Source organism: Maylandia zebra, linkage group LG2 (assembly GCF_041146795.1).
Source record: "Maylandia zebra isolate NMK-2024a linkage group LG2, Mzebra_GT3a, whole genome shotgun sequence".
Lineage (NCBI taxonomy): Eukaryota > Metazoa > Chordata > Actinopteri > Cichliformes > Cichlidae > Maylandia > Maylandia zebra.
Genome location: NC_135168.1, coordinates 7,504,763 through 7,528,827, shown reverse-complemented (window position 1 = coordinate 7,528,827; position 24,065 = coordinate 7,504,763). Strand labels below are relative to the sequence as shown.

The following is a 24,065-nucleotide window of genomic DNA, read 5'->3' as shown; positions in this document are numbered from 1 at the left end:
GTGGAGCTCCTCTCTCAGCTGCGGGAAGCGGTTATAAATTAATTTAGTCTCTAGAAATCTGAGCGACTCTCGGGAGGGCGTTCCCGTAGCGTTTAATTGATCAGCAAGGCGTGGCCTGGGCTATAGGGCTTTTAAATTAGTCGAAAATCTAGGTGTACCGGTACAAAAGGGTTCCATTGAAGTGTTAAGGAACCGTTAAATAACTAGTTCTGGCATCTGGTGTCTTGTGTTTGTCATGAGAGATACAGGCCTGTGTATATAAATAAACTGTGAAATTATTTAAACGGCTGTGTAAAGCGCCGATTAAATAAAGCGTGTGTTTGTGAAAATGATTTAATGCAATGAGTGTGTGACGATTGGGTAAAGAGTGTGTGGTTTTATATTTTTTTAAAAAAGAGAAGAGTAGAGAAACTCTCTGTGTTGGAGGAAAAAAGGTTGGGGCTGTGTGTGTGTGACAGGAAGTGTGCATGCCCATAGAAGGAGCTCGTGGTAGCTGCAAGGAGGGGGGCCTGTTGCACTTAGATAGTGTATTAATTTACTTGGGGCAGTTTTAATAAGTTTCAGTCGAGAGCTCTCGTACTAGGTGTCCATCCCCACGAGCGCCGGAACCGGAAGCCTTGAATAAAATGTTTAATTGGTTCATTTAAAAAAACAAAATGTCAATTGATCTGACCTCAGAGTATTTAGTTTACACTTTAAACTTTGTAGTCCAGCAGACAGAATCTTCACTCCTGAATCCTGCACATTTTTGATACTCAGGTCCAGCTCTGTCAGAGTAGAGGACTGAGAGCTGAGCATTGAGGACACAGCTTCACAGTTTTCTGCTAGAAGTTCACAGACGTTGAGTCTGAAAATGAAAACATGAACAAAGACTGATGTTAAAGTGTAATCAGGGTGCAATAACTAATCTTATATTTTAAGAATCCTTGTTGTTTTATGCTGAGCAGATGTGGTACGAAACAACAGTAAATTGATCAAGTTTACCTCTACTGTTTAAATTGCTGGATTTATTTTCTCAGTTAAAAACAAAACAAAACAAACAAACAAAAGAAAAAAGAATACAAATCGGTCAGACCTCAGAATATTCAGTTTGGCGTGTGGACTCTCCACTGCAGCAGACAGAAGCTTTACTGCTGAAGCCTTCAGGCTGTCGGTACTCAAGTCCAGCTCTCTCAGACTACAGGACTGGGAGCTGACCACTGACAACAAATCTGTACAGACTTTCTCTGACAGCTTACAGCTGCTCAGCCTGAAAAAAATAACAAGAACAACAAAACAATAATATTTATTATCAAATAAAATCTCTTTATATGTTGAATCTAAGTAATCAAATGTGTACAAATGAGTACACTACAATGCACAATTAAATAAAAAAATGTTCAAGAATTTAAGTGTAACAGAAGAAAAATATTTCAAATTAAACACAATTATTCCAATGTATGTAAATGGAAACCAGTGAAGAGCAGGTTGATTTAGTGACAGTAGTTCAGTGTCTGCTGGCACAGGCCTGTGAGTACTGCAGTATTACACTTACTACAGTACTGCTGGTCACTTTATTAATTCTAATATGTGTGATTACTGTAAATGTAGTTATAAATAATGTATCACATCCTGGACTCTCATTTCATTTTCTGTCTAAAAGCTGCTTTGGCTCATTCCCCTTTAAAGCCCCGCTCTCCCTAACTTTATTTTGATTGGATGATTTCATAAAGCACGCTGAAGGGCAGTAGCCAGTTATCATGAGCTCCATCTCCTCAACCTTCTGGTTTAGAAATTATAAGAAACTGTAAACCTCATAAAAACCCGTCTTGATCCATGCTCAATCATCCAGGTTAGTAAATCCCAAAAGTTGATTCTGTTCATCTGGACGTAGCGCTTTCAGTGGGAGAAACATTTCGTCACTCATCCAGGTGACTTCGTCAGTCTCAGCTGACTTCTGGTTTCCAACCCTATAAAAAGTACATTTGCATAATGACTGAAACCAGCCCACTGAAGGAACAATAAGGCTGGGAGGTCAGTTCCTTGACCATTAGGTTTGAGTCATTATGCAGATGTACTCTTTATAAGATTGGGGAAAGCTGCAGTCAGCTGAGCCTGAAGAAGTCATCTTGATGAGTGACAAAATGTTTCTCCCGCTGAGAGCGCTACGTCCAGATGAACAGAATCAAACTTTGGGGGCTCATAAAATCATGATTAGAAATCTTCTCAGATGTATTTTTACATTTTAGATCCACAGCAACAAAGTTCACAGCAGGATGTCTCTGTTCAGTAATTATTATGCCCATTACCTGCAAACTGTGAGGTACGCAGGTAATGTCAGGTAAACACTAGCTGTCTGAAACTGTTCCTGTTAAATGTGTGTATAAAGGAAATAAGCTGAAATACAGAGACTGGGTGGATCTGTGCTTTGACTTTGACACCAAACATTTCTTCCTGTTAAAAGGGAGTTTTTCCTTCCCACTGTCGCCAAAGTGTTTGCTCATAGGGGGTCATATGATTGTTGGGTTTTTCTCTGTATCTATTACTGTATGATCTACTGTACAATATAAAGCGCATTGAGGCGACTGTTGTGATTTGGCGCTATATAAATAAAATTGAATTGAATTGAATTACATCCCATTTCAGGTACCTAGAACCTGAACCTTCTCTGGAAACCTGGGACGCTGGCGGGTTTCTCTTGCTTACCTATCTGCTCATCCTCTTTCTTTCTGCTCGCATGATGATTTCCTGGTTGAGTTTGTAAAGACTTTTGCTCAGGACCTTCTTGCTGTGCGGCAACAGTGCTAACCACCGTCCGCTGTATGTTTTTCAGTCATTAAATCAAACCATGAAAGATCAGCTTGCTTCTCGTGATGAACCTGTCTGTTTTCGATTCCACACCAGGGTCTGCCCACTGGAAAGTTCAGGGATAAGGGTGGAGGATACTCACACAAACATAAAAACCCAGATTGCAACTCCAACTCTCTGTTCTAGTTAACCAGACCTTTCAGGCTCTTGTTCAATTAGAACCTCATGGAGTCTGAGTTAGCGAGACAGTTAAACATCCCTCTATGCCCCCTTAATCCGCCCATTCCCACTAAGTCATTAAATAACCGAGTGTCCCCTCACATAACTCAGCGCACAGAGCCTGTCACCCCTGGCAATCACAAGAAAACACTTACCTTTTTTGCTTTTCATGCACCTCACAAACCACTCATACTCGGCTTTCCTTGGCTAGAATTACATAACCCCCACTTAGACTGGTCAGGTCAGAGGGTAATCAGTTAGAGTCTGTTCTGTCATTCAAATTGCCTTGTTTCCGCCCGTCCACCGGAACCTGTGGAACCATCAACCAACACTGAGACTGTTTTAGATCTCTCCTCTGTCCCCACCAAATGTCATGATCTTCAGGAAGTATTTAGCAAAAGTAAAGCGCTTTCACTGCCACCTCACAAACCACAGGACAGCACCATAGAACTACTCTCTGGCTCCACCCGGCCTTCTAGCTGGCTGTATAACCTGCTTAGACCTGAGTGTGCGGCTATGGAAAAGTACATTAAGGAATCCCTCGGTGCAGGCATAATCCAACGATTGTCATCTCAAGTTGGAACTTCTTTTTTGTGGGGAAAAAGGATGGCTCTCTCTGGCCATGCATTTACTTCAGGGGCCTCAGTGATATTACCATCAAGAATAAGTACCTATTACCTCATTAGCTCTGCTTTCAGGCCATTTCACAGTGCCACTGGGTTTACAAAACCCCACATCCGCAACGCTTACCACTTTTTCCAGATCAATCAGGGAGACAAGTGGAAGACCGTTTTAAACATGCCATTGGGGGACTACGAGTATTTGGTCATGCCGCCTGGGTTAACTAATGCTCCCGCAATGTTTCAAGACTAGTTAACGATGTCCTCCGGGAATTCCTTGACAGGTTCGTATTGGTGTATCTGGATGACATCCTCATTTTTCCCAAAACCTGCGAGGAACATCAGTCTCATGTCCATGCTATTTTTCCAACGTTTGCTGGAGAATAAACCTTATGTCAAAGCAAAAAAGTGTGAATTCCATTCCTCATCAATAACTTTTTTCAGTTACATTTTGGCACGGGGGCAGGTGAAGACGGATCTGGCAAATGTGAAAGCTTTCACAGAGTGGCCTACCCCTTGTACCCATTGTAGATTCAAGAAGCATCTCCAATGGGTTTTGGGAATAGCAAATTTTTATAGACTGTTCATTTTCAACTATAGTCAGGTAGCTGCACCACTCAAGTCTCAGCATGCATCTGGTCCCCCAAAGCTGAAACTGCATTCACCAAACTGAAGTATCTGTTCACCACGGCACCTTTTTGGTTCACCCTGATCACAGTTGTCATTGCAAAGGTGGACACATCAGAAATTGGAGAAGGGAGAGGTAAATGATGCCAAGTGAAAGAGAATGCTTTGGGGGGGGGGTCATGCTGCTGTCATGGTCTGTGTGAGCGGCGGTGGTTTCCCACTAGACTCTGGTTTCTGCCTTTGGGTGAAGCCTGGTCAGCCTGTCCACTGTCCACACCTGACAGTAATCTACTAGGCTGAATATAACATCAGCACTCCCAATAACTCTGCTAACCTCCTAATCCTCGGATCATCTACTCACCCTTGCAGTTCAGTCACGTTTTCCTGGATGCTGGTCTTCTTGATTCACTCACAGCCACATTAATGCCTTTCGTCTCTTAGACTTACTGGACCACTTTGCCTGGATTCAAAGCTAACAAGTACTCACCCAGACCTCACCACCTGCCTTCCCCAAGTTGCTTTCCGACTGCTGACAAGTAAATGGTAAATGGACTGATTCTTATATAGCGTTTTTCTACTCTCCCGGAGTACTCAAAGCGCTCTATACAACATGCCACATCCACCCAATCACACCCATTCTCACAAACACTTTATCTGAACTTAGTGCTTTCTAAGTACATTCACGCACATTCATACTCTGATGGATGCATCGGAGAGCAAGTTGGGGTTAGTATCTTGCCCAAGGATACTTGACATGCAGACTGGAGGAGCCAGGGATCGAACCACCAACCTTCTGATCAGTAGGTCAGATCAGACCAGCTTTACCTCCTGAGCTACAGAAACCCCAAATAAGACATTGAAGATAACCTCGTTCACTTACTGTAACCTCCACCAGTGATCTTTCTGATGCTGCTCTACCTCTGTTACAGTGACTCAGATTACCATCAACCAAGACCCATTTCCAGAAACCTACCATAGAGCCCACTTCATGCTCACAGCTTCAAGTGCTTGACTTCCGCCATAGTTCACAGTTCATGTTAAAAAATTCCAAGTGTCAAGTTCCTGTGTGTAAATAAAGCCTTCACGTCTAGTAATATTCAGTTCCTTCACCTTTGTCTGTATTTTGGGTTCACCATGTTGTTCTGGCCACACCGAGGTAACAGATTTATATTTGAAAAACAGAGAGACATGGGGGATTGCAATAAAGATGAGACACAAACCAGACCTTAAAATAAGAACATCTGAAAACGATGTAGGTGCAGTCTGGTAGCTCAAGTATTTGCTTTAAAAAACAGAGCTAGACTCCTGGTTGTTGGAGACAAGTGAACAACTTGAGGATAATAAACCTGTCAGAGGGGCTGAAGGATCAGAGCTCATGTTCTTATAGGCTGGATCTGGATTGTGCTTTGATTCGAGTTGAAGACAAAAATATTTCAGAAATGCTGACATGTCCTGCTGGAGAGAAATATTTAAAGTATCATGACTATTTTAGTGACTATTTTTTAATTTTTCTAAAGTGGTAGTGTTCGTTGAACTGAGCACCTCTGATTTATTTCCCATGATTTTAAGAATGAAGCGATGAGTTCATGTTTACTTACAGAGCTTTGTTGGAGGCTTTGACCACTGGCAGCAGCCTCAGAAGAGCCTTCTCTGAAGCAGAGTATTTCTTCAGGTCAAACACATCCAGATCTTCTTCTGATGACAGTAAGATGAAGACCAGAGCTGACCACTGAGCAGGAGACAGTTCATCTGTGGAGAGACGTCCTGATCTCAGGGACTGTTGGATCTCCTCCACTAGAGAACGATCATTCAGTTCATTCAGACAGTGGAACAGATTGATGCTTTTCTCTGCAGACAGATTCTCACTGAGCTTCTTCTTGATGTACTGGACTGTTTTCTTATTGGTCTGTGAGCTACTTCCTGTCTGTGTCAGCAGACCTCGTAGGAGAGCCTGATTGGTCTGCAGGGAAAGACCCAGGAGGAAGCGGAGGAACAAGTCCAGGTGTCCATTTGGACTCTGCAAGGCCTTGTTCACAGCACTCTGGTAGAAGTGTGTCTCTGCAGATTCTCCTGTGTTAGACTTCTTGTTAAATAATTTAGATTTCTTGGAGGTTGTTTGTTCTTCCAGCAGATTGAGCCCAGAGTTGATGAAGGTCAGATGGACATGAAGAGCAGCCAGAAACTCCTGAACACTCAGATGGATGAAGCAGAACACCTTGTCCTGGTACAGTCCTCTCTCCTCTTTAAAGATCTGTGTGAACACTCCTGAGTACACTGAGGCTGCTCTGATATCGATGCCACACCCTGTCAGGTCTGATTCATAGAAGATCAGGTTTCCTTTCTGCAGCTGATCAAAAGCCAGTTTTCCCAGAGACTCCATCATCTTCCTGCTCTCTGGACTCCAGTGTGGATCTGTCTCAGCTCCTCCATCATACTTGACCTTCTTCACTTTGGCCTGAACCACCAGGAAGTGGATGTACATCTCAGTCAGGGTGTTGGGCAGCTGTCCTCCCTCTCTGGTTTCCAGCACATCCTCCAGAACTGTAGCAGTGATCCAGCAGAAGACTGGGATGTGACACATGATGTGGAGGCTTCGTGATGTCTTGATGTGGGAGATGATGCTGCTGGCCTGCTCCTCATCTCTGAATCTCTTCCTGAAGTACTCCTCCTTCTGTGGGTCAGTGAACCCTCTGACCTCTGTCACCATGCCGACACAGTCAGGAGGGATCTGATTGGCTGCTGCAGGTCGTGTGGTTATCCAGAGGCGAGCAGAGGGAAGCAGTTTCCCCCTGATGAGGTTTATCAGCAGCACATCCACTGAGGTGGACTTTCTAGGGTCAGTTAGGATTGTAGTTTTGTGGAAGTCCAGAGGAAGTCGACACTCATCCAGACCATCAAAGATGAACACAACCTGGAAGTCTTCAAAGCTGCAGATTCCTGCTTCTTTGGTTTCAGTAAAGAAGTGATGAACAAGTCCCACCAAGCTGAACTTTTCCTCTTGCAGCACATTCAGCTCTCTGAAAGTGAATGGAAATATGAACTGGATGTCCTGGTTGGCTTTGTCTTCAGCCCAGTCCAGGCTGTATTTCTGTGTTAAGACTGTTTTCCCAATGCCAGCCACTCCCTTTGTCAGCACTATTCTGATCAGGTATTGTCTTTTGGGTGAGTCTTTAAAGATGTCTTCATGTCTGATTGTTGTTTCTGGTCTGTGTGGTTTCCTGGATGCTGTTTCAATCTGTCTGACCTCATGTTCATCATTGACCTCTGCAGTCCCTCCCTCTGTGATGTAGAGCTCTGTGTAGATCTGATTCAGAAGGGTTGGGTTTCCTGCTTTAGCGATCCCCTCAAACACACACTGGAACTTCTTCTTCAAGACAGACTTAAGTTTAGGCTGACACTTCTGAAGAGCATCTGAATCAAAAAAAGGAAAAAAGAAGGAAAAGTACAAATCTGGTCTCAAGGAGCTATCTGACATACTTTGCCCTTTGTTGAGCCTATCATACATTTTAGTTTTTAATATACTCATTCTACCAGAAATCAAAAAGGGGCTTCAGGAATTCCTAAATGTATTTCCTGAAAAAAGCCACGTTAAATGTTTTGAACCTCCACATCTGCATTGCTTTGCAGCTTTTCATATGTACCTGATGCCAACATGTGCAGGCTAAACAGGTTTCTGCTTTCTGTGCCTCTTCTCCAAACTTTGTAACCAAAAATAACAACATTGAAGTGTCATAACGTTCCCCACTGCTATGTTATTTAAAGACGCATCTGAGAGAGATTCATTAATTCTTCTCATATATTACAATGGCGAAAGACAATGTAAACCGTTTCTGGCCACACAAAACATGTGCTTTACTTTATTATATATAAATGTGGCATTTTTTTCATTAAACATTTAAGTCAAATGACCGATGCTTAAAGAGTGTCCTCTTGTTAGAGAAACACTCTGACTTTTCTTTTTTAAGGCAATCAGTTTGCATGGTTTTTAAAAGTAAAGAACACTTGTGTTTAATTAAATACAGCTCACATTAGATCTAAGTAGTTTCACACGTTTATGACGATCATCAAAATTCCTCCATGTAGTTTAGAAAATACATTTGCAGGCATGTAACAAATCCAAACATTCGTCATAGAATGACGTTCTTGCCCTCTCCTTTTTCTTACAATGAATTCTGAGGTTTCACTTTCACATCTCAACAAACTGCAAGGTGACCATTTTTATTCATGGTATCTGATGCATGACCTCACCTTGTTGAGCAGATGGATCAGAGTTCAAACGCAGCTGAGAGAAAAGAGAAGGATCTTTGATCTGAAGATGCTTGATTGTTATCTTGCATGCTTTGTCTCCTTTTTTCCTCACTGTGTCGATCAAGCTGCGTGCCTTATCTGCTCTGAGTGGGTTCCCCTCCAGTATCGATTCTTCCTCCAACTTATTTAAGATACCATCACTTACAAGGGCCTCAAGGAGCAGTTTAAGGATTTCTATTGTTACCCTCCAGACAAAGGCTGACCGTACCCTGGCAAGCTCCTCCTCTACAGGAAGAAGAAAGAGACATAAACATGCTTCTCAGTCGAAATCATGTGAAAAATACAGTGGAACCCCGACTTACGAATACCCCATTTAACAAAAAATTCAAGTTACGAAGGCAATGAACGGCAATATTTCTGCCCATGGTACGGCAAAATGCCGGTGTAACGAAATCCGCTGGCTCTGATTGGCTGAGCCTACAATGCCCACAAGGCCTTCCGAATCATGTGACAACCCCTTGGCTTCCGTACTCGTGCTTCGCTGTTCCACTTGAACGACATATTGTTGTTCTAGTTAGCAATTAGCCTATCGTTCAGCATCACCTCACTCAAAAGGTGCAATGGCTGTTTCGACTTAAGAAAATTTTCGACTTACGAAAGACCCTCGGGAACGGATTAATTTCGTAAGTCGGGGTTCCACTGTATTTTAACTTTGTTCAATCAACACTTCAACATCTCATCAACAAATACTAAATTTTAGGGTGTGTAGGGTTAAAATGATGCCAGCTTAAAATGAAACTGAAGAAAAAATTGAAACTGTAAAATAATGAAAAATATGAAAAACAAAATCTTGTCATTCATATCCTGCATTCCAGATTAAGTTTAAAATAAGAACGAGTGCAAGTACGAACGTGAGAATTATGTATATTGTAATAGGTATATTTCTACCTAAATGATAGTATATTGTACAAACATGAAAAGTATATTGTTAGAACTATATCTAATATTGTTAGAACAATAGTATACTATAATAATAAACTTTTCACGTTATAATGTGACATAGCTCTATTTTTCTTTTGCCTGGGTGGCGGCTCTACGCTTCCGTACTACGCTTCTGTATCCAACACTTTTCAATGTGGCCTCACAAAATTATTATGACTACAACAACCATGAAAAGAGTTGGATGGACATTGCTACTCAATCACAGCTGCCTGGTCAATGTTTTTCATTAGTAATTTAGCAAAGTTGATGGTGTGTGTGTCTGTAAGACAGAGAGAGGGAGAGCGAGGGACAGATTTTGTATGATAAGCTTCATGTTATGAAGGCACAGTTTGAGCACTCGGGTCGCATCAGAGCATCAGGCCATATAGTGTGAGACCCTGCATCGTGACCTATGAACTTCTAACCTCTGCGATTTAATTGTACAGTTTGAGCAGGAGCTGAATAACGCGACTGAAAAAAAAAAAATCGCACAGTGTTTGCCCAGCTTAATGCAGACTGTTTAAACTAAACAAGCTGCTGTTTCACATAATAAACCCTGTCAGCTGCAGTATTGTCTTCTGTTTTAACAGTTAAAGCAGTAGAGACGAGCTGTTTGCATGTGCGTGGAACTCTAGCGTCATTAACCATGCTAGCTGTTAGCTTATAGCTCACGCTAGCTAACCAGCGAGCAGTTAAAAGGACAGCTGAAGCTGCACAAAATACCCACAAACTTATCTCACTACAATGTAGCGCCGAAAATATGACTCGCAGCTCGAGCTCGACACAGCGTCTGTAACATAAGACTGACATCCAGCTAACCACAGCTAAAAGATATTTAGAGAAAACTTACAGTTTCCTCAGGTTACATGAACTGAGTTGTTTCACGCTGAAAAGTTGGTTTGTTTTGGCTCTCACTGAAGACATAGCTGCTCTTTTGTGCTGCTTTTACCCAATGGTATCTTTTGCGAGTGTGGACGCGTCATCTGTTTGCTCCTTAAATGCTTTGCTTCTTTTATTGATTTTTATTGATTTTTATGCTGATTTTTTCCCTTTTTTCCGTATGAGCTTACCTGCGATAGTTTCTGGACACTTATAGATCATTAGGACTAAAGTGTTCTTAACAGAAACAGCAACATTTTTATAGTTACCTTATCCTCAGCGCTCCGTGTGTCTGTGGCCTAGACACAGCTGAAGCCTGATTACAGTGTCTGGGCACCGAACAGCCCCAATAGCCTGGAAAGGTGCTAACCGCTAGGCTAACTAGCAACAAGATGCCTTCCCTCTCCACAGATGACTACCACAGCCTCCTGCAGAAGATTGCAGTACTGGAGACAAAAATTCATCGCTTAGAAGCAGTGTTGGGACTAACGCGTTATTAAGTAACGCGTTACAGTAACTACGTTATTATTGTGGTAACGAGCACGGTAACTAGTTATTATGCCAAAATCAGGAACGCGTTACTCGTTACTGGGATTTAGATAGGGTCGTTACTCGTTACTTTGTGTGGTGGCTATCGCGGAGCTTCCAAAGATTCAGTAACATTAGCAAGTGGTGGAGGCCAGCAGGTGGATGAAGGAAAAGGGACGCAGAAGGAAAAGAGACCCGAGGCGGCCGCCGGTCCAAGTGTGAACTGAACTTCAGGTAAGAAGTTATGACCTGCAGTCTCTCTGGGTCAGATATGAACCAAGTTTAGGTTTAGTTTATTTTCGTTATTCTGACTTTTTCCGTACTGCGTGCTAGCTAGCATGACGGAGTTTCTACACAGCTGGGTGGTGCTATGAAGTTAATGATGTTGAACTTTATTTTGTTCATAAGTTATTAGAGTTGCCAACCGTCCCGCCTGGTATTCAGAGAAAATATTACGCGTTTCTTATTATTGAGGTGAAAAGGAACAGTTTGTCCCGTAATTCAGCTACAATGAAAAAGGCACAAAGCTGGAGTTATTCTGTCTTTGCTGCACAGCTGCCTCTTCTCCTCTCATTCTCCCCCTCCCTCTCCTGTTTCTACTTCAATCATGAAAACTGATCAATGATCAGCTGATCGGCTCTCTTGTTTGTTTATCGCTCACTTTGCACCGAAAGAGGAAACCAGCGGATGTCGCGCTAAACAACAGCAGCACGTTTAAGCTTGATCAGCTGTTGTTAGAATTTATTTAATATTAATTTCTAGTATCAGCTGATGTTTGCTGGAGCCACAGTTCAAAAAAGCTGCTGGTCATGATGTCGGTTTGGTTATCTGGTGAGAGGGAAACATGAAGATGAAACCAGGAGATGTCCTTACTGGATCATCAGAGCTGTGATGGAGAAACAGGTTTACCTTTTAGTTAACATGAATGAGTTGAAGTTATGAACTGTTTCTGAGAGACAAATAACCCCAGGATCCTTTTTTAGGTAGCTGACAGCTGGTAACTGTGCAGGGGCGGATCTAGCAAAGTGTTGCCAGGGGGGCATGTAGGGCATTAACAGGGAGAGGTGGGCACAAGGAAATACTTTTCTTTCTTATTATCATTTAAAATGTCTAGCTTTTAAAAAATAATTATCTGAATCTTACAACAAACGATTGATAGATTGATGCATATATACCATCAAAACTGTGTACATCACTGTCACAACAGTGTTTTCATTCAAAGGCTTTAAGACTTTTCCTATAATGGTGGGCCAGTCTCTAGTCAAAATACCCGGGCCAATTTTCTGTCCCAGTCCAGCCCTGTATGCAGCTCATCTGCAGTCTGGTGTTGCCTACATCTTCCTATTCAGAAGGCAGAATTTCAGAGTTCTGAGTACAATCGAAAGCACCATGACTGCAGTTTTTGTGTTGGATGTAAAAGGCGCACATGACTCTGTGACGTAGGCTAGAATCATGGCAACAGTCAACGACGGTCCAGGTGTGGGATTTCTCTCGTGGAAATATGCACATTATCTTTTCCTTTCTATTGGTAGGTGGCACAGTGCACTGTGGCAAGTAAGCAAGCTAGAAGACTGGCAACGTTATGGAAGAAACACATTAACAAGAGAATTCTGAGTAAAACCAAAGTTACTTTCCCTAGTAACTAGTTACTTTGAAAGTAACGAGTAACTTGAAGTAACTGAGTTACTTTTGAGAGAAGTAACTAGTAATGTAACTAAGTTACTATTTTAAAGTAACTTACCCAACACTGCTTAGAAGTAAACGTGGAGGTAAATGGACTGTGTGGAAATGAAACAACCTTGCCTTTGGTTCAAAACAATGGCGATGAGCAAGCTAGTACACAGCTAAGGAGCACAGATAACATGACCAAGAAAGTAGACTTTGTGCACTATTATAAATCCTCAAGCGATAATCCCCCCTTGGACTGTCTTGGTGCAAAACCAAGACATAAATCATGTCTCCTGGAAGGCGGAGGACGTATCACGGGCAGAGCACAGCGAGCTGAAATCTCTGAAACCGACTGGCCTTCACTTCCTACGAGACAGAGAAGCTCTTCTACCCCTGTATACGAGAGGAAACAGGACTGGACAACAGTGAATAGGAAGGTTAACAACAAACCTCCAAAACAACTGAATGTGAAACTGCACAACAGATTTGCTCCACTATCAAAGGACCCTGGATCTATATCGGACAACCATCCATCTAAAAGCAGCGAAGTAAGGTCTGAAAATCTGTTGAAAAGTAAAAGACCACAGGGAAAGCTAAAGGCTAGGCCTGAAACTCTGATTGTGGGTGACTCTGCCGTAAAGGATGTACAAAGGATGTGCGGTAAGAACACTAAAGTCCTCTGCTTTCCTAAGGATATGGTCAACAACCTGAAGGAGAGAATTCTTCAAATTGCAGATGAATATCCAACTGTGACAAACATTGTCCTGCATACAGGGTCAAACGATGTGTCCAAACAACAGTCGGAGGTTCTGAAACGGGACTTTACTGGATTACTAAATACTGTAAACTCTCTGAATGCAGCTGTATTCATCAGTGGACCTGTACCGCCGGTCAGAGGAGGAGACGAGAGATTCAGCAGGTTGTTTACACTGAATAAATGGCTTATATCAGCATGTACTGACCACTCGGTGCATTTTATCAACAACTTTAATATTTTTTGGGAACGCAGGCATCTGTTTAAAGCAAATGGATTTAATTTTAACAAGTCAGGGGTGAAACTGTTCACCTCCAACTTGTTTTATTCCATACGTCATCCATCTGTGCTTGGTGCCAAGGCTGAGATAAACGAGGAGTTATCTCATAAAGAGGAACAAACAGTACTCCAAGAACAGACAAAGCCCAGCAGAAACCTTGAGGAGGAGCTCCATCTGCCCCCACCCGGGAAGAGCCTCAGAGAGGAGAGACATCTGAGGCAAGAAGAGGGGTCCCTATTTGCCTCCAACTCTCTCAACAACACCAACGACCAGGACCAGGGACCACGATCTTCCCCAGTCCCCCAAACCCCTGACAGGCCATCACCCTCCTCCCCCTCCCTTTCTCCCTCCTCCCCACACCTGAAATTCACTGAGGAGATGATGGAGCGGGTCAATGCTGGGCTCAGATCTACCCCCCGTCCCAATCCCTTTTTGTCCCCCATAAACCTCCCACCAGAGCGGCCAAAGGTTCGCCATCGAGCCCCGCCCTCATCAGAGCAATCGAAGTCACATTGCCCAGCCTCGCCCCCCTTAGTTCCTCCTTACCACCTTCACGCTCTGTCTCCACAGTCTGATGTGTTTAGGGTCCGGGGTGCGAGGATTATGGCAGTGGTGACTTTTCCCAGGAGAAGCTGGGACCCTGTTTACTAGAAGGTTTTAAAATTTCTGTACTTTTAGGTGACAGAAGGAGACATGTGGCCTGGTCAAAACACAGAGAGCTGCACTCTAAAAGATCTTTAAACATAGTAAACATACCTTGTGTGCCACAGACTGCTCCCAAACACGAGGGGACAAGTAATACCTCTAAAACACTTAAGTTGGCTTTATTAAACGTTAGATCTTTAGCTGGGAAAACATTTTTAATTAATGATTTAATCACTGAGCACAGCCTTGATTTTATGTTTTTAACTGAAACTTGGTTGGACCAAAGTAACAGTGGAGCTGTTCTCATCGAGACGACCCCTCCTAACTACAGTTTTATCAGTGAGGTCAGGGCGAGCAGGAGAGGAGGAGGGGTTGCTGTCTTATTTAATGAATCATTTCAATGTAAGCAGCTATCTCCTGGAAGTTTTCAGTCTTTTGAATATGTGGCTTTACAGCTGAAGGCCCCATCCAAAGTTGTGTTTCTTAATGTTTACAGGCCTCCAAAATACTGCACAGACTTTTTTAATGACCTCAGTGAACTGCTGTCTGTGATCTGTGTTGATTTTGACTGTGTAATTATTGCTGGGGATTTTAACATCCATGTGGACAACCCTCAGGACAAAGGGACTAAAGACCTGAGTAACACTCTGGGCAACTTTGGGCTGACTCAGCATGTAACAGAGGCCACACATAATAGAGGACACACTCTTGACCTACTGATCTCCAAAGGCCTGAGCATTTCAAAGGTTACTGTGTCTGATGTGGGCGTGTCTGATCATTACTGTGTTTTCTTTGAAAGTAAAATCTCAGCCCACACAAATATATCAACAACAGTGACCACAAAACGGTGTATAACTGAACACAGTAGTGCAATTTTTAACCGGGTCTTCCCATTAACACCTGACCTGTCCAGAGGGTCAGTCAATGAGCTCGTCAATAGCTTCAATGCTAACATGTTAAATGTAATGGACACTATTGCTCCCATTAAGGTGAAGGTTATCTCTGGAAGGAAGGAGTCTCCATGGAGAAACTCCACACTGGTGAAAAATGAAAAAAAGAGAGTGTAGGAAAGCTGAGCAGGTTCATTATGACATCTATAAAGAGAAACTTCACAATTTTAATTTACAACTGAGGAGTGCAAGGAGGTCCTACTTCTCTGACATCATCACTAAAAACAGCCATAATGCTCGGGTCTTATTTTCTACAGTTGACAGGCGAACAAACCCTCCTGTGTCAGTGGCAGCTGAACTTCATTCGACCATGGCCTGCAACGACTTTGCCAAATTCTTCACAGACAAAATCCAAAAAATTAGACAAGCAATTGGTACATCAACAGCAGATCCAGGATATGTACTGTGTCCACCAAAAAACTGTTTAAACACCATGAAACAGTTTCACCCGATTAACAGCAAAGACCTGGAGGACATCTTAGGTCAACTGAACTCCTCCTCCTGCTGTTTAGATGTCCTGCCAACAAGTTTTTTCAAAAAGGTCTCAAAGACTTTAGAGTCAGACCTGTTACAGATCGTCAACTTTTCTTTATTATCAGGTGTGTTTCCAGAATCACTAAAAACTGCTGTAATCAAACCTATACTGAAAAAGGACAATCTTGACAAGACACAAATGAACAACTACAGGCCGATCTCAAATCTCCCGTTTTTAAGTAAGATCATTGAAAAAGCAGTTTCTCAACAGCTCAATTACTTCTTAAAACAGAATAACTGCTACGATGCCTTCCAGTCAGGTTTTAGACAGAACCACAGCACTGAAACCGCTCTGACCAAAGTGTTTAATGACATATGTCTGAATACAGACAGTGGAAAAATGTCAGTTTTAGTTTTACTGGATCTCAGTGCAGCATTTGATACAGTTGACCACAACATATTACTCAAACGACTGGAGAACTGGGCAGGTCTTTCAGGAACTGTACTAAACTGGTTCAAAACATACTTAGAAAACAGGAAATACTTTGTATCAATAGGTAACTTCACATCTGAGCAGACAAGTATCACATGTGGAGTTCCCCAAGGTTCCATCTTGGGACCCCTTCTGTTTAACATCTACATGCTCCCACTGGCACAGATTATAAAGAACAACAAAATAAACTGTCGTAGCTATGCAGATGACACACAAATATATATCACAATGTCACCAGGAGACCAAGGCCCCGTACAATTTTCTCCAGCTAAACAAAAACAAAACTGAGGTAATAGTCTTTGGCGCCAAAGAAAAACGATTACAGGTCACCAGAGAACTTCAATCTATACATCTAAAAACCACAAACCAGGCGAGAAATTTGGGTGTAGTGATGGATGCAGACCTAAACTTAGAAAAACACATTAAGACAATAACAAAGTCAGCTTACTATCACCTCAAGAATATTTCAAGGATAAAAGATCTGATGTCTCAACAGGACCTGGAAAAACTAGTCCATGCATTCATCTTTAGTAGGCTTGATTACTGTAACAGCATCTTTACAGGTCTACCTAAAAAAAAATCAGTCAGACAACTACAGCTCATTCAGAACTCTGCTGCTCGAGTCCTCACTAAGACCAAAAAAGTGGACCACATCAGTCCAGCTCTGAGGTCTTTACACTGGCTGCCTGTCCGTCAGAGGATAGACTTTAAAGTTCTGATGCTGGTCTATAAAGCTCTGAATGGTTTAGGACCAAAATACATCAGTGACCTCCTGACCCAGTATGAACCTTCCAGATCCCTCAGGTCATCTGGATCCGGTCTTTTATCAGTTCCCAGAGTCAGAACCAGACACGGAGAAGCTGCATTCAGCTTTTATGCTCCTTATATCTGGAACAAACTCCCAGAAAGCCTCAGATCAGCTGAAACACTCAGTTTATTTAAATCCAGGTTGAAGACTCACCTGTTCTCAGCTGCATTTGAATAAAGCACCAAATCCACACTTTAAGCTTAAATTTCAAAACTTACATTTAACTACTGATTTTATCTACTGTTCTGATCTGTTTTGATTTTATATACTGTTTTGTTTGTTTGTTTGTTTGCTTGTTTTAATCAATTTTAAATCATGCTTTTTATTTGTTTTTGTTTCTAATGTCTCTGTAAAGCACTTTGAATCACCTTGTTGTTGAATTGTGCTATACAAATAAATTTGCCTTGCCTTGCCTTGCCTTTAAGCGAAACATTCTTTGTATGTGAGGAAAATGCTGTTCATCCTCTTCAGCTCTAGCGTAGACAACTGGCTTTGCCATGTTTTCATGTGTGTCTTCTTTCCGTGTGTCCGCTACTTTGAAACGCTTGGGCCGCTCTGCCCGCCACAGTTTCAAGCTGGTCATGTGACTGCATGGCCACATCTGATTGGTAAAAAAGTTACCGGAAACTCCACTGGCGGCATGTTATCTAATGTGTTAAACTAATTATTTTTTAAAAAGTAACGAGTCAAATTTTGGAAATGTAGCAGAGTAAAAGTACCGTTTCTTCTTCACAAATGTACTCAAGTAAAAGTAAAAAGTATCGTGCAAAAAGGGTACTTTAAAAGTAAATTTTTTTTCCAAAAACTTACTCAAGTAAATATAACGGAGTAAATGTAACTCGTTACTACCCACCTCTGCAGACGGGCAAGTATACAGGTATACTATGAACAAATATACATATATAAAGATGAAGCACTGTGAGGTAAACAGATCTACAGAGTGCTATGAAAATATCTACAGTAGTGGAAGCGTAGCTCTCTGAACAGACTATAACAGTGTAGGCACTATAACAGAGACTACACCATGTCAGTGTCCTAAAACTACAGCAGTAACCAACGTGGTGAATGTTGATAATGAAAGGATCATGGTCACTGGGAGGAGGAGTGTAGAAGGGTTAGGTGAGTGTGGATGGAAAGGCTCAGCGGGGACTGAGTTCAGTAGGGTGACAGCTGTGGGGAAGAAGCTGTTCCTAAACCTGCTGGTTTTAGTCTGAAGGCTCCTGTAGCGCCTCCTGGAGGGGAGGAGGAGCTGGAAGAGTTTATTGGCAGTATGAGAGGAGTCTGAGAATGATGCATACTCGGCTTAGAAATCTCTTTTTGAGCGTTGTGTGATGGAGAACTTTGCTTTGTGTAATGTTATAAATACTTGGATAATCCTCAGAGTCTCTGGACTTTTACTTAGAGATATTATATTCAGTCCTGTGGATAGTTATATATTTAAAAATATATGATCCTCTCTGGTTACTCTGGTATGAATGACTCTGAATCACTTAATGGTAAATAACACACTATTTGCAAATTTGCAAACTGTGAAAGAATTCCAGATGACAAGTCTGTAGTTCGACATACAAGTGACGACCTTTGACCTTCGTCAGTTTTTATTTAATTGTGTCAGAGAAACTCAAACGTGCTCTTCATGCAGCTGAGTACATTCAGTGTTTAAAACGGAAGCTGTGCAGGTCTGAGATCAGCAGCTTTGTGAAACACCAAGCTGAGGTCCTGTTAATGCTGATATATAGTGACACAGTTACATTTCAATTTAATTCAATTTTATTCATATAGCGCCAAATCACAACAACAGTCACCTGAAGGTGCTTTATATTGTACAGTAGATCGTACAATAACAGATACAGAGAAAAACCCAACATTCATATGATACAGGGGTGATTAATCCTTTTGACTTTGTTTTTATCCATAAAACAGCTGCAGCTTTCACTACAGCACATGTGGTGCTTTAACCTTTGCACTGTTTGCATCAGTTCATTCTGCAGTTAACATGTGAACATGTTGGATGATCTGTCTGCTGTCACTGGGTGGTGCTGAGGTCTGAATCTGAGGGCAGCTCCTGTAATCACAAAGAGAACTGAACCATCACAAACTGAAATATAAAGTTTATCTCAAATCTGAAATAGAGCTGATCCTTCTGTCCTCACACACCCAGGATCTGAAGTTCTTCTCTTACATTTCTTTAGTTCTTCAGCTCTGCTCACATACGAGCTGTTTATTTCTTAAAGCCGTATATACCAACAGATTTTCCAATATAATGTTAACCTTTGAGTTGTTGGTGCTTTGTGAATGTGAATCTGCATACATGAGCAGACGGAGCAGGTTTCAGTCCTGGTTCAGTCTGCTGCTGCACCGTGGTCACCAACATACAGAGGTATCATAACAAATATTAATGCTTTTTTCCCTCTCAAAGGATGTAAGCTGTACTGCACGTGTAACTTTGTGAACTTACCTCAATAAGAATGATTCAGACTGTTTTATTTAACCTGAATATTTGAAACAAACTTAGTAAAAACAATACACAGAGTCAGTGCTAAAAATGTAATCCGAGGAAAAATGAAACACACATTTTAACTTAAGCTGCCAAGCAGAAGTATTTGGTTTGAGTACATAAATATTAGGCTTTGCTATTTAATCTGTAATTAATGATTAATGAGGGGTTACTGAAGTGCAAGCCTTTTTTAAAATATGTGTTAATATCCTTACAGATGTGGCAAAAGAGTGAAAACATGCTGCTGTTTGCACATATTGAATAATCAGCTCTGCACAGGAGCTGCAGCAGAGTGCAGCCTGTTGCTCTTACAGTGTAATACTCATAATAAAAGTACAGTAACTGTGGTTAGTTACTGACTGAGCAGCCCGGTGCGTTTCTGTTCATTTCGTTCACCTGCACGGGTTAGCTAAACAAACTTTACAAAACAAGTTTTGCCGATAGCCGAGTGCCCATCTTAGCTAGCTAGCTAAGGATGTTAGCTACAGATTAGCTTACAAACACCTTTCACTTACCAAAAATATTGTGGCGGCTCTCAGGTCCTTCTGTCAGGCAGACACTGAAGAACACCTGAGTCTGTCAGTTTGAAACAGTCGGTAAACGCTGGACCTCCTCTCAGCGTCCCCGCTCTATGTGCCGTTCAGAGATACGCAAGTTTCTTCATGACTGCGGCTGCTGCAGATATTAGGTCGTCCATGATTTCTACAGTCACTGGTCAGCAATATAATGTGCGCAAACATATGTGGCTCATATATGTGGCTCTGAAGCCCCGCCCCTCAAGCGCACCCTCAGATGCCGAAGCAGTGCCAACTAATTGAAGCTGAAAAAATAACTGTACGTGGAAAAAAACGATGTAAGTGTGAAAACCACATGAACAGTGAGTTTTTTCTTTAAATTTCTATATTTATGTTTTTTCACTATCATTTCACTTTCAATACATTTGTTTCAGTTTCAATATTTTTTCAGTTTCATTTTAAGGTGGCATCGTTTTAACCTCATATGTGGGTTCAAAGTACAAAAAAGTCCAGTTGTTTCTCTGCCAAACTCCTTAGACTGGAAGTTCTCATGTTATATTAATGTCCCACAGAAAGATTAAGGCAAAGATTAGGACAGGTTACAACTCGTGAATTTCATGTATTTGTCACAGTTAAAAAAAGAATCTGCCTGAAGTCTATACATCCATACGTCTCATCATACAAAGCACTGATCTCCTACCTGCTGATGGAGCTGCTTTGGCTGGCTGTTCTTTAGGTTCTTCCATCATCTTTCTATAAAAACACGAGAAGATGATTTTACCAAAAGAAACAGTGAACACAGTCTGGGTGTCACATCATATGAATTTGTGTCATGGTTTAGTGTACGGGCCACACACACTGAAACTGATCTGTGTGAAAGAACACATCGACGACATGTGAATGTAGTGATAACCTCATCATAATAGAGGTTTTTACTTTTTCACATATTTGTTCAGTATAATGATTAAATAATCTGACAATACAAACCTAAAATACTTTGTTCCCTGTCTGCGACTCTGTGCGTCTCTGCTGTTAGTGCTTAAAGGAAGTTTTAAACTTAAAATCCTTCCCCACATATGTGACTGTGGTCTCTGGGGCCATTATCCTGAAACACTGGGGCTCAGCCCTGAAAGCTTTGCTATCTTCACCTGATAACAGCAGCTGTTTAAAGTTATTGAGTTTGACAGGGAAGTGAATGTAAATGTGAGACACTGTGTGCTCACAGCTAAAGGCTGCAGTCAGCTGTGTCAGAGCGTCCAATGATCCTTTAATAAACACTCAGAGCTCCATGTTGATGAAGCTGTCATGTGTGAGCTTGTGAGGCTCCTTTAAACTGGCTCTGCTCTGTCAGATGCTCACCTCTTCTTCACTGTCTCATCAATCTGCTGCACTTTTCATCTCCTCCTCTCTCTCTGCTGTCCTGTTTAAAAAAACAAACAAATCAGCGTTAGCCAATCAAACTCTGTGCAGATGCTGCAGCTACAGCTGATATGTCATTCAGCTGTTCATCAATCAGCTTCTGCTGCTGTTTATTCGGCTCTTACTCTGAACAGGTGCAGATCTAGGAAGATTTTCTTGGGGTGTCAAAATCAAAGCGTTTGTTTTTTCAAACACACGTGCAGGTGTTTATATCACATATGGTTTAAATGATTCAAATGCAGTAAGTATACATGTTTCATATATCGTCTATAACTGAATTATGTTCTGTAGCCTACATAATGAAACACTTCAGTTGCATAAAACGTGAATTTTGATTTTATGTACTGTATATGTCACAGCATCGCAGTGTGGATGTGGAGAAGAGAGGACCCAAACGCAGGCCTCACAGGTGGTGAAGGCTGGTGTTTATGACAGAATGACAGAGTCTGAGATGGATGACTGACTGGAAGACCAGCTGAACAGAAACGACACATGTGGGACTGACAAAGACACTGAACTGGAGCAGGGACGTGCAGAGAGGTTTAAAGGGGCGGGTGCTCAAAGTTAAAAAGGGGCACATTGAACCAGGCTGAATAACAACAACACACATTCATCAAGAATCTAATATGGGAAGGGCAGGGCTGTGTTGGTCTGAGACTGTAGACATTAAAAAGTCCACAGGAGAGATGGTAGCTGATTAAACAAGTGTCATGAGATAATAACAAAATGCAAAGATTGGTGACAGCGCTTGGAACCATAAGGCAACAAAAACTGTGAGAAATAATTTAGGCTCTGCCTGTGAATCACTCTTTGCTTCTCTTCTTCCTTCCATCCCATCATTTCATATATCACTCTGCACTTGCTGTCTATCTGAGAACAAGGCACAACTTGCTATTGCAATAAACTATAATCTAATTATCCACACCTAACAACTCTTGCACTTAATCTATAATAAAATGATGACAGAAAAATGTTATAGCCCTGCCTTTAGTAGCCTCACACAGCTCCTGCTGTTTCCTCCTCATGTCCTTACCAGGCATGTCTGCACAATGTTATATCATGAGGAATATTTTTTTAAATCCATCTAAATAAAACACACACATGCACGCACACACAGTGACATTTTAGACCTTCTTCAGAATACTGTATATACTATGGGCATCATGGTGCTGATCCAGAATCCTTACATTATTATTTATTACTAGAGCTACAATAATAAAGCAATGAGGAGGGGGAAGTAATAAATATGAAATAATGTATTTATGATGATTCCATTTGTTTCACTATCCACTCTGTGCAGGGCAAAGCTTATTACATTTTTAAACTGTAGAGATACAATCATTTTACTGCTGTAACATCCATATGTTGTCTTATTTAAAATATAAATCTAATATAATCTGCTTCTTAATGTATGTTCTTTAAAATACAGCTTGTGTTTTTAATATATTATAATTATAATAATGCATAATTATGGGGACATGCATATTAGATCGTTTTTTAGTGAAATATAATCCCTCCAGAAAGGCAGGAAAAGCCCGGAAACTTACTTTAAAACTAAATATGTTCTAAATACTTTAAAACTAAATATGTTCCCTAAAACGGTGACAGAGCTACAGACCCATGACAGCCTTACACAGGTAGCCAGCAGCTGTGACCAGCACTACCTGTGCAGTTAATAAAAGGACAGGTAATGTTTGTCGCGCTGTTGCACACACAGCACGCTCGTTTGTTTCAGTTCGTCAGTTGCAACAAGACATCTTACCAACGTGTACGTAATAAGCTAATACTCCTGTGTGCTACACACTACAGTGTGCGCTGTACACCTACTTACTGGTTTTGTGGCATCAGTCTGTGTCTCTGAGTTAACTTGTGTTTCTCCTACAGCTCCGGACCGCTAAAAATGCGCGTGCTCTTTGTGAGCTCGTTCCCGGCTCGTAACCAGCGCGTTCTGCCATCAAGGGCGATCATTGGTTAGATGTGATCATGTGACTGATGCAAGCCAGATCCTTTTATTTAGCAAAACTGTGATTAATAGTTAAATATTATTGTTGAGGGGCACAGACAGGACTCCGCACACACACACATAAAAAAATAAATAAAAAAAATTTAAAAGTTGCCTCAACAAAAGGGCACTTTGGGCACTCATCAGGAAAGGGGCGGGTGCTCAAGCCCCTCTAGCCCCCCCCCCCCCCCCCCTCTGCACGTCCCTGAACTGGAGGACACTCAGGACTTACACAGGCTAATGATAATGATCAGGGTTCATATGCCTTTTTCAGGGTCAAATTCAAGCACTTCTTAAACACTTTCAAGGTCCCTTTTCAAACTTTTCCAGCACATCCCTCCCTCACCGCCAAAAAAAAAATGCATGTTTCAATTCACATCACCTCAGTAAGACCATGTGAAAGTTAAGACAAATCATCCTAGGTGAACTTAAACACCTTTGTTCCCTTTTTGTTAAGAAATAGAAAAACACTCCACACAAAAATACTGCAAAAGGAAACTGTTGCCTTATATAAAGAGTGTATAAACTCAAAATGCACATGTCACTTAAAAATTAAGATGTGAACAAATCAACTTGTTAGATATTCTTCTCCTGTTGAAAAAACCCCCAAAAAGAAATAAATAAGTCTTCTCATCAGATATTGATGCTTCTTTCCTGTGTGACAGAAAATA

At 41.6% G+C, this 24,065-nt stretch overlaps 1 protein-coding gene and 1 long non-coding RNA gene across 2 annotated transcripts; both read right to left on the bottom strand.

Annotated features, from left to right (window-relative positions):
- Positions 1-823: 823 nt before the first annotated feature.
- LOC143420672 (uncharacterized) lies at positions 824-6,009 on the bottom strand. Its single transcript, XR_013100400.1, has 3 exons — positions 5,852-6,009; positions 1,076-1,249; positions 824-847 (listed from the first exon to the last, which is right to left on the bottom strand). It is a non-coding gene; the product is annotated as an uncharacterized LOC143420672 (long non-coding RNA).
- A 14-nt stretch (positions 6,010-6,023) lies between these two features.
- Positions 6,024-20,966, bottom strand: LOC143413236 (protein NLRC3-like). Its single transcript, XM_076876000.1, has 4 exons — positions 20,674-20,966; positions 8,502-8,786; positions 6,335-7,664; positions 6,024-6,030 (listed from the first exon to the last, which is right to left on the bottom strand). Exons 1-4 carry the CDS (start codon positions 20,720-20,722, stop codon positions 6,024-6,026), a joined length of 1,671 nt encoding a protein of 556 aa, XP_076732115.1. The 5' UTR covers positions 20,723-20,966.
- Between the last annotated feature and the right edge of the window lie 3,099 nt (positions 20,967-24,065).